The sequence below is a fragment of the Mchenga conophoros genome, linkage group LG7 (genome assembly GCF_057382185.1).
Source record: "Mchenga conophoros isolate Kocher_MC1m ecotype Shallow Benthic linkage group LG7, M_conophoros_male_GT1.1, whole genome shotgun sequence".
NCBI classification, from domain to species: Eukaryota; Metazoa; Chordata; class Actinopteri; order Cichliformes; family Cichlidae; genus Mchenga; species Mchenga conophoros.
Genome location: NC_140532.1, coordinates 41,786,388 through 41,796,693, shown reverse-complemented (window position 1 = coordinate 41,796,693; position 10,306 = coordinate 41,786,388). Strand labels below are relative to the sequence as shown.

Below are 10,306 nucleotides of genomic sequence, written 5' to 3'. Positions count from 1 at the left end.
ATGCATGCCAGGAACAGAGTAAGTGCTGCAGCTTCGGATCCCACGGAGTCACGGGGAGCTCATAACATGGCACGGGGCAACTGAGAGAAAATTGTAAACCCGAACATGCATGTAAGACTTATACGTTTTTCAATGCTCTCTGTGTTAATAACTTGTAATGTAAACGTCACAGTTAATTAGCCAAGAGTGTACAAAGAGCACATGAATGCAAGAGTGTAAAACTGTGTGGCTAGCGGTCAGTGTACCTGCTACGGTGCTGCAAAGATGTGAAATTCGCACAGGTGCTTATGGCTTAGTTAACATAAGCAGAGCCCTTATAATTAAGAAGTATGTCACATTGTGTTATTTGTATGCTAAGAATATCTGTTAAAAGGCATATAGCCTTCTGTAGTCTACATCACCGTTTTATGTTCTGGTCTTTGCATACATCACGATAACTGAAAAAAAATGAAAAGGAAAAAAGTGGCTAATGTTTAAAAAAAAAACAGTAAAAAGTTCTAAGGTAGAACTGCACAGGCTTCAGTTCATAGGTACAAGAGGGTGATATCTCAATCCCTTCATAAGAATCTTGGAGCCTCTTAATCATGTCACTGAGGAGTGAGAATTTCACCATCACTGCTGTACCACGATTACGTGACCATAGTGGTAGAGGAAGACCACTGGGTGTTCTGGAGTGTGGATCAAAGAAACCATATTTGCCTGAATTGGATCTGAACACTGCGATACACAATCCACTCATAATCAGTAAGGCATACTGCACATCTGACAACAGGCAGCTCAGTCCTGCTTCTAAGATCAGAAATGTATCTACTGTTTCCTCTGGAGGTTCTTCATATGTCCCATACCGGGAAGGCTGTGTCATGTCAACATGATATATAGACCTGCGATCATCAACTTTGTCTGGAAGCTCATCGGTTGCCAAATGAATATTTTTTGGAAATCTTTTCTTGGCCTCTTTGTACATCATATCACCTTTATCCAAGACCAGATTAAGGTCAGCCGTAGTCAAGTTTTCATTCGCATGAATCAAAGCAAGAAATATGAGTGAGTTGCATATGCACTGACTGTTTCTAGAGTCTTCATATTTAGGATGAGCCTGGCTGCACAGACATGTGTTACAGAGGGCTGGTTTTCAAGGTTCACTGTTTCTGCCTATTCCTCTGCGGGGCAACCTGCATATGGCCAATAAAGCATTCATTCATTCATTCATTTACAGCATCAGCATAAGATACCTGTTGTACATGTGCAGGAACATGGTGTCAAACAGGCAGGTCAACATCAGCATTGGTCTTTGCAGACACACTGTCTTCTCTGAGGAAAATCACACTCAGCTTGTTCACATGTTGGTACACTGTGAAACTCATGGAAATTCTTCCAGCGAGCGTTATACTTCTGCAAGCCTTAGCATTGCTGCTAGAGTTAACACTGCAGCTAGCGCTAGCAGCGCTAGCTCTCTTGCTGTTAAAAGTGAGCCACACTGGCAATAACAAAGCTCATTTGTTACTTTTGTCTCACTGAACACCAATAACTATCACAGGAATACTCTTCTTGGCAGGTAACAACTGCTAAGACATTATAGCTAGCGTTAGCATTGTTGCTAGCATTAGCATTGTTGCTAATGTTAGCACTGTTACTAACATTGCTAACGTTAGCACTGCTGCTAACAATAAATTTTATAAACCTAAGTCATAGAAACGTCATTCTTTTTTAATCTTTCTTTTTTCTTTTAACTTTGCTGAACTTTAAAAGGACTTGTCATGTGAGTTTAAATGTCAGACATGTATTTTTACCAACACAAAAATAAAACAGTCCAGCACTGAGTGTATTGTACTTACCACAGCAGAGAGCAAAGCGGAATGAGGACAGTTGGGCTCAGTGATGGGTTAAAAACAGATGAGGCGTCCGGGTGGTGCTTGGAAATTTGAGAGTCAGTTTGAATACCAATCAATAATGGCATCTGTGAGTATTTATGGTCGTGTCCAAATTCATGGGCTGAAGAACAATACTGTGAATGCTTTTCAAGCATTCAAACTAATTATGAATGCAGAAAAGTAATATCAGGTTTTGGATCCACCATGCATTACCATCTGCAAAGTGTCTGATTGGCAGTGGCACCGCTAATTCAGTAAAATTGTACCTGGATAAAAAACACACAACAGAACACAAGAGTCATGGATTGGACTCCCCAGAGCACAGACCTCAACTCTTGTGTATTGTATTTTCATGTATGTTTGCACCTTTTACCCAACAACATATAAATAAATGAGGGGTCACATGAAGACTTTTTCACAGTACTTTATATATGCGCATTAAGGAAAAACTCTTTATGCGTTACACTGTGGTAATAAATAGTTGTTTTTTTTTTTTTTTTTCCATTTGCACCATCCTCCATCTGTAACCAGGTGTTCCACCTCTGGAAAAGCAGACTCGTGAAATAAGTGACCTTGTCTCATATGGCCAACATCATCAGGACTGTGCCATAGAGGTCCACTAATGCACATTAATCCTCCAACACAATGACCCCAATCCCTTAAATCTGTCAACAGGGAGCTGATGCTCCAGATTACAGATCGAGCTGTAATGATACTAAGGAACTCCTGTCTCGTTTGAAAATTCACACACAATTTATGATTTACAAACTTCATTATATGCAGTAGTAATGGCTGCTGTGCGTCTGGATCTCAGTGGATTACCGTACTGCCAGTATAAAGTGGCTGGGATTATACTTTATAATGCTGTTTTCCAACCGCTCCTTTTTCAGCAAAATCTTGTATGAAGAGTATGAGTAACTGAAATCCTCTCTCAAAACTGTGATAAAGCCAAACATTTCACGCTGACATCATCTAAATGGCATTTAGTTTATATGTAGGAGACCGAGATTGGATGAATCTGACAGCAAAAAGGTTTCCAAAAAGCCACAGCATTTCAGTGGAAAAGCACGGTGAGACATATTTTGTTATTGTTGTCACACAAACTGTGCAGCTTTTATATCTTAATCAGTTCTGTGTCTGAACTTTTGAGTTCGGAATTCTGCCCTGTTTGATACAGAAGGTCCACAATCAAAGATGCTCAGCTATGATCCAGCACAGAGACAGCTTTAAATCACCGCTTATCTCTGTTTGTTTACTTTTTCTACTGTTGCTGGACAGATAAATCGACTGGAAAGGAGAGACGGGTTGTGCACATACAAAAACGCTGGGCCTGTAGGTAGAGAATTTGGGAGAAAGTTATTAAAATTGCTTTTATCAACACTCTAAATCCACCCGATGCTGTTGTGCAGCAGAGAGTGACAATGTGCGCTGACATATCCAAAGCTGCCAATTCCTGAGGTGCGTGGCATCAGATTATCTGGGCTTCTTTAAGCTGGTGAGGTTGTTTATGCATCACAGTTACAGAATGCAATTTTAAAAAGGTGTAGCTGTGGTCACCTCAGAGACACAGGAAGGGGGGCTGGAGAAAAAGAGACAAATGAGCCATGAGATATAATATGCAAGCCTGAACCATTGATAAAATACCTGGAATTCTTTGGGGACACAGTCAGGCTACACAGAATGAGAATCAGTTTTTTTCTGCTGAGTTTTTTCATCCTCTCAGTGTACAAGTCATTTTATACAGCAGGACAAAATCCTGGCAGGCACAACAAATACATTGCTGTCAGAGTGACATTTCCATGATAAAATCAACCTTAAATGACATTCAGCTGTGATTAAACAAAATCAAATCCCACGGATTCCTACTAAAGCTTTAGCCTGTAATCCAAACCATTCACTGTACTTTCCTATGAATCGCTTTACTATTTAAAAAAACAAAAACAGTAGCTGAATTAAATCCATTTTCAATTATAAAAAGAACCAATCTATTTTCTCTTTATTGATAGAATCTTGCAGGAAATACACATCACATTTTGGATTTAAAAAAGCAGGATGTCACAGAGAAAAAAAGGCATTTTATTTTCATTCACACATGAAAAATCTTACAGTCGAATGAATATGTGCACTGTGAGAACAGACCAAGATTACACGTTTTTTACAATTTGTAGAAGCAGGCTCCCAGGAGAAGCCCGAAGCCCAAGGTATCTCTGTTAAAAAAAAAAAAAATCAGGAACAATGTCCATCTCAAACTCTGCAAAGACTATTTGCATAGCCTGCATTTGATTTGAATAAATATCTGGCGGAGACTGTAGTGACAGATTGCTCAAAATAACTTGATAAATGTTGCATATTCTCTGACAAATTGCACAGAGTCCTCAGGTATTCTCTAGAGGAGTCCTACAAAAAGTACAAAAGGCTGGAAAAGAATAGAATTACTAACAAGAAACAGTCCCTCCTGTACTGGTTTTTACCCTGAACTGAGCAATATCTGGAGCTGTTTCTGCAGGAGCAACAGAACTGTTGAAATGTAAGAGGAGGTGAAAATGCAGTTGTCTTGAATTTGAAATGTGGAAATAAGTAACGTAGCATAGAGAGTGTTTGTTAATATTTACAGAAATAAATCGGAGCCTATAGATTTCTTTTATCAGAGGATAAAACATGCAAATTTCTTTTAATCTTACTAATAAACATCACTTCATTTTCATGTGCACAGGTTTGCACATTATATAGAAAATGTCATTCACGTAATCACATATACATCCTTTTCCCTTTTTTTTTAATAAAGAAAAATTAAAGACTTTGTTTTCCTTTTATACATCCTTTACACATACACACACCTAAACAAACTCACAGGGGTTCTCCTAGAGGTTTCACTACAGGCCATGGCATGTCAGGCAAAGGTGTTTTAGGTTCAGCGGGGGCCTGCTGTTGCTTTTGCTTCTGCTGGTTGGCCCAGTCTAACTCAACACCGTTATTCTTTAGCGCAGCCAAGTGCTTGATGTCCAGCGTGGTGAAGGTGGTGAACTGGACCTGGTTTCTCTTACTGGTGGGGGAATGAAGAGGTTCACTGCGGTGTGGCCTCGCCAGTAGGGTAGCTGAACGATTTGCCATGGGGTCAATTGCCTTTCCTTGAAACTGCTGGTGCTGAGAGCTGTTCCTGCTTCGTCCTAAGGTTGCAGTTCTTTCTGGGACAGCCGCAGCGCTCACTGTAGGCAGATTGCCTTCCAGGCTGCGATGACCCATAGAATCTATCGAGTGGCGGGACTGCAGAGGGCAATGAGGCTCACGTTTTAGTGTGGACACTTGAGCCGGGGCACCTGAGGCAGGAGCACTGTGATTGCTGTTCCCAAGCCAAACCCAGTCGTGTTTGTGATCCTTTGTGTCTCCACTGGGGGCTGTGCCTGCCTGTATGGGGGTCTTTTGTTTCCTGAAACAGAGACTATAAGAAGCACAATTGAGCAGAAAAGCCAAGATGGCAACACAGGAGACCCCCACCAAGGCATACATGCCAATTTCCATGTCAGTCATAGCTTTGAATGTCCTAATGAGGTCACTCTCAATTACTTTGGGAGTTTTAGATTTAGGAGGCTCCTTTTCGGGTCTAACTTCTACCTTAGGAGTATCATTCTCAGGAGAGGCATCGGGGTTGTCAAGCATGTTTCCATAACTTACCCCAGGCCCTTCCTCTTTACGGACAACACCCACTGTTGCTGTGGGTTTGGCAGTGCTAAGTTGTGTATTTAAGTTTAATTCCTTTATTCTTGTAGGTGAAGCTGCAGTAGAAACAGTATAGGTGGAACCTTTTGGCGCTTTGGTTGCCTTTCCGATCCAGACAAGATGGGCCTGTGGATTTCTAGTTGAAAATGTCGTTGGAGTGGTAGTTTTTACCAGAATAGACTCTTGCTGATCAGATATGTTGGCCCTGTTGAGCTGTTTATCCATCTCTGTGGCAGCAGTACTTGTTTTGCCCATCACTTTTGATGCACTGCCATTTAAATCCTTACTTCTGTCAGTGCTTCCTTTCCCTTCTCTTGCTACACTTTTGCTACTACTCTGTAAGTTGATCTTGAGAAGCCCCGAGCCCACTGCCAGCTTGCTCTTCCTTTTAGATTTTTGGCATTCCTCACAGATCCTCAGCTCCACTCTCACTGGCGCCCCCTGGCCTTCACCTTCACCCTCTGCTACTACAAATGCTGACTGTGGAGTGCGGCGTATTGTGGCCACCCGCTCATCTGGGGTAGAAACAGTCAGAGAGTAGATACTGCGGTCAAACAGGTCCAGTGGAGCAACTGCCCCATCGCTGAAAGAAACCCAGCAGCTGACCAATGCTTCCTATGAAAGAAAGAAAAAAGGTTATATGTAGAAAATCAGGTCAGAATACCGGTGGTACATCAATACCTCCCTTGGGCTATAGTCTCATTATTGTTAATAACATTAAACTGCCTATGCCAATCCCTTTAAAGTATATAATATCAATGTTAATCTCTTCATAGTAAATGCCAGTAAGTAGTTTATCTAAAGTTATCCACTCTGGTTGAATTGCATTTCATACCATAAAGATATTATGAGAGTCTTATAAACGTCCTTCAAAAAGAAACCCAAAAAAGAAAAATTAATTAACATGGGTCACATTAAGAACAGAATTGGCCAGTCAAATTACATTAATGCACAGTGACCTATTTCCTGTAGCTAATGTGAGTTACTGACTCGCCAAAGACCTAACCTATATTTTGGATTTGAATACATTATAAATGGCCCTAAGCAAAACATTAACACCCCGCCATCACAGACACAATTGGCTGGTCATGGGCACTGGCATGGTTCTAATAGTTTGTTATTGACGGGGCAGATCAGCAACAGTCACTGTGTACTGGAGGTAAAGTGAGTTGTCGTTCCAGCAGCTATGGACCGCCTAATTGCTGCCCCATGCCTGCGACAGGGAGCTGGTTTAAAATGGGCAGGCTGCCATGGCTAAATGTGTGAGTGAGCTTTTAAAATGATCATCTATGCACCCTGTCTGCCTTTCCCGCTCTTTCACACAGCATGGTGGTTGGAGATGATGGTCGAGGCTGTGAACACAAAGAACTCCTATTCAAAGAGGCGAGGAGAAAACACAAATATTATTAAACCCCTGAGGTCACTGGTATGGGAATCTGCTCTGCTGCGGCAGTACTTTTAATTCAAGTTCTTTCTGTAGGAGGCCATTATATCTGTGTTGCAGGATGAATATTTAGCATATGTTAATAACGTACTACTTTATTATGGCAAGTTCAAGTGTAATTTTAAGGGCTGTCTCAAAAGGTTTTCAATGAGAAACATGTTTTTATGTTGCTTATACTACCTCTGCTCCTTGTGTGCAGGAACAGCTGAACCCTAACTGGAAAAACCCTTAAATGAATGCTGAACAGTGCATTTATGACTCAAGGCATTTCTCTTCTTGCACTTTTATTTGCAATCCTTGAAATTCAGACTGCAATTAAAGAAGCTGAAAACCGTCATGATATATGAGAAAGCCAACCTGCAATGCTCTCACACTGGGATGTTTCAGACTATAACAAACCATAAAGGCTTTTCTTCTTCTTCTGCTTTTGGCTTCTCCCTTTAGGTGTCACCATAGTAAATCATCTGCCTCTGTCCTAAGCCCCAATCTCAACCCTATTAAACATTTGCGGATTACACTTAAAACCGAGGTCTGTGCCAATTCTGCCAGGAAGGACGGTCAAATATCCAGACAGAATTATGCCAGAAGCTTTTTAATGGCTACCAAAAGCATGCAGTTGAGGTGTAACCTGCTGAGAGGCATCTTACCAATTATTAGTAGAGGTATAAGTATATATTTGAGCCTGTATGTGTACTTTTAGCCATGTGTGGATTAGAGAAAATCTAAAATAACATCAAATTTGTGCACTTAATTCTTGTTTTTTTTAAAGTCACTAAAGACGTGCTGTTTAATCATTCCATCCTGGAAAAAAGTTCAAATAAAACATCAAAACCAAAACCACCATGGCATACATTCCCATAATCAGTATATGTAAATTTCTGAAAACAACTGTATAACACACAAATGACATGTAGTGTATGAGGACTTGTTTTCAAATGAAAAAGTGGAACTTTTTTTCTTTAGTTAGACTTTTTAAATCTGCTAAGAGTACAACAAACAATGTTGGACTACAGAGACAAGACTGTGAATGCAATGATGTTATTTATGCTCTTGCTTTATTATGCATGCATCTGAATAACTGTTTCCAGGCTGGTGTCACTAATAAAAGGAGGGAATTTGTCAGTGGAGCTTGGTGATGAATGCCAGGAGGCTACTTGTTAAATGTCTACACCTCCACAGAACAACGACAGAAAGATGTTTTATGACAAAGGCTTACAAAGTTAAGAAAAAGAAGGAAAAAAGACAGACTGTGCACTCTCACAATCAACATTTAAACACACAAAATCTGCAAATTCTGAGTTCCCGTGATCTTAGCTAAGCTGTCTTATGATATCCTGCCTATGGGGACAAGTCTGATAGACACTTCCACAGCAGCAGATCAGAATTTTCAAAGATGCAATTTAAAAAAAAAGTTCATATCAGGGATTCTCAACTTGGTTTTTTTTTCTAGGGGCACTCTTGCACACTCTTGCACAATGATATGAGGCTGATCATAATAAAAAATATTATTCATCAGATAAAAATGAAAACGGCAGCATAAAGGCCCTCGCTCATCTTTGATTGAAAGGATGGATGGATGGATGGATGGAAACACAAATGGAAAAACAACTGCCACATACACATGATCAGATGGATAGATGGATGGATGTTTTGGTATAAAGTGGTGTTGAGGGACTTCTTCAAATAACATGAGTGTATTTTCTATCAGTTATCAGTTCAATTTTAGAATACATTTCATGCCCACTTGGTAGATCTACTAATCCTGTTCATAAAAAAATGTGATTGAGTATCATATGATCAAGCAGTTATTCTGTTTTCCCAGTGAAATGTTTGCAGTGAGGCTAAAAATGAATAACTCTCAAATTAACATGCATGAAAAATTCTATTTTCATGCTTGTTAAGTATCATCATGAACAAATGAGATGTGCTTTAAACTGGCATGCTTTTGTGTGAAACAATTTTCCAGCTGCTCACCTGTTTGCGCTGCACGATCGTCTCCTTAGTGGTTGCCGTGGCAACAATAGCCCTGTTGCTCCCTGGACTGAGCTGCAGGGACAGAGAGAGCCCAGACACCAACTGCACTCCGAGCTGTGTCACACTCACTTTATCATCCACCACCCTGATGCTCGTCTCAGCCAGGACCGCTGACGTCAGAGGGGACAGCACCTGCAACAAGTTCATCCTTCTTCCAGCTAAAGATGGATATTGCACAATGCTCACACCACACTCACACAAACACAGTAAATGACTCACCTGTACAGTGGTAGTGCCCACAGCCCTTCCTTGCAGCAGCACCCCATCCTGCACCCTAGCTACATCCGGATCTGCTATGTTTAGAGAATAGCGTACAAGGTTGGTGACATCTATCTGCCAATCAAAACAAACAGGAAAAAAAGGTTAAGCACTGTGTGGCAAAAGGTCAGGTGACTTTTAATCATAGCACAAGCATATAAAGAAAACCTATCATCCTCTTCTTTTGAAATGTGACATGTATAATTACTATGACTTCCCTATACTTACAAAGCATGACACTGAAGAATGGGCATGTCAAGCCTTATAAAACCTGCTGACAAGTGAGCTTTATTTGGAAATGTTAAAATGCTTGTACCTGCCAATCAGAACCCAGAAAGTATTCAACTGTTTTTTCCCCAGTTAACAGGTCTGGCAGTGCCTCAGTGTCAGGCTGGGCTACAAAGGGTGTGAGCACCCTTACAGTAGAGTGCTGATACTGTAGCATGCAACCCCTGCCTTTCCTCATCTCCTCCTCTTCTTCACTGTCCCATGTAGACCTGACACACACAAAAAGCATAGGGACACAATGAGCTACACGTTTCTTGCAGACAGGTGGCTATAGAAGTATATTGCCTGTTTTAATATGTTTAAATATATACAGTAGTAGACACTTAGCACAGGTTATCAGAATGACTGCAAGCCTTATAAATATATATGTGTTGCAGTTAAGAGTGGAGAAATTATACCAACAAAGTCAGACTTGCTATCTCTACCTGCTTGCAGTGGTGTACATACAACTGACACAAAAAAAATAATTTATTTATTCTTTAACAATAAGGACTGGTGAGCTGAAGGAAAACCGAAGACCAGCAGTGAAGCTGTTGCTATTATAGAGGCACAATGCATGCTGAGTGACCTTTTCCGCTAAATGAATTGAAGTGAAATTAAACAGGATCCCACGGCTGAGTGGTTTGTTTATGGGTGATAGAGGTTAAGCTGTGAACCATCCTCAAACCCCTCAGCAATGATCATATAATTATCA

The 10,306-nt window shown here is 40.6% G+C and overlaps 1 protein-coding gene across 1 annotated transcript in view; it reads right to left on the bottom strand.

Moving 5' to 3' along the window:
- Positions 1-3,792: 3,792 nt before the first annotated feature.
- The window catches only part of LOC146570712 (transmembrane protein 132D-like), a 44,107-nt gene continuing 37,593 nt past the window's right edge, over positions 3,793-10,306 (bottom strand). Inside the window, exons 7-10 of the mRNA XM_085279338.1 lie at positions 9,641-9,821; positions 9,286-9,399; positions 9,007-9,198; positions 3,793-6,203 (exon numbers count right to left, since the gene is read on the bottom strand). Of these exons, the coding sequence (XP_085135464.1) occupies positions 4,719-6,203; positions 9,007-9,198; positions 9,286-9,399; positions 9,641-9,821 (1,972 nt within the window). The 3' untranslated portion in view covers positions 3,793-4,718. The remainder of the gene's footprint in view (positions 6,204-9,006; positions 9,199-9,285; positions 9,400-9,640; positions 9,822-10,306) is intronic.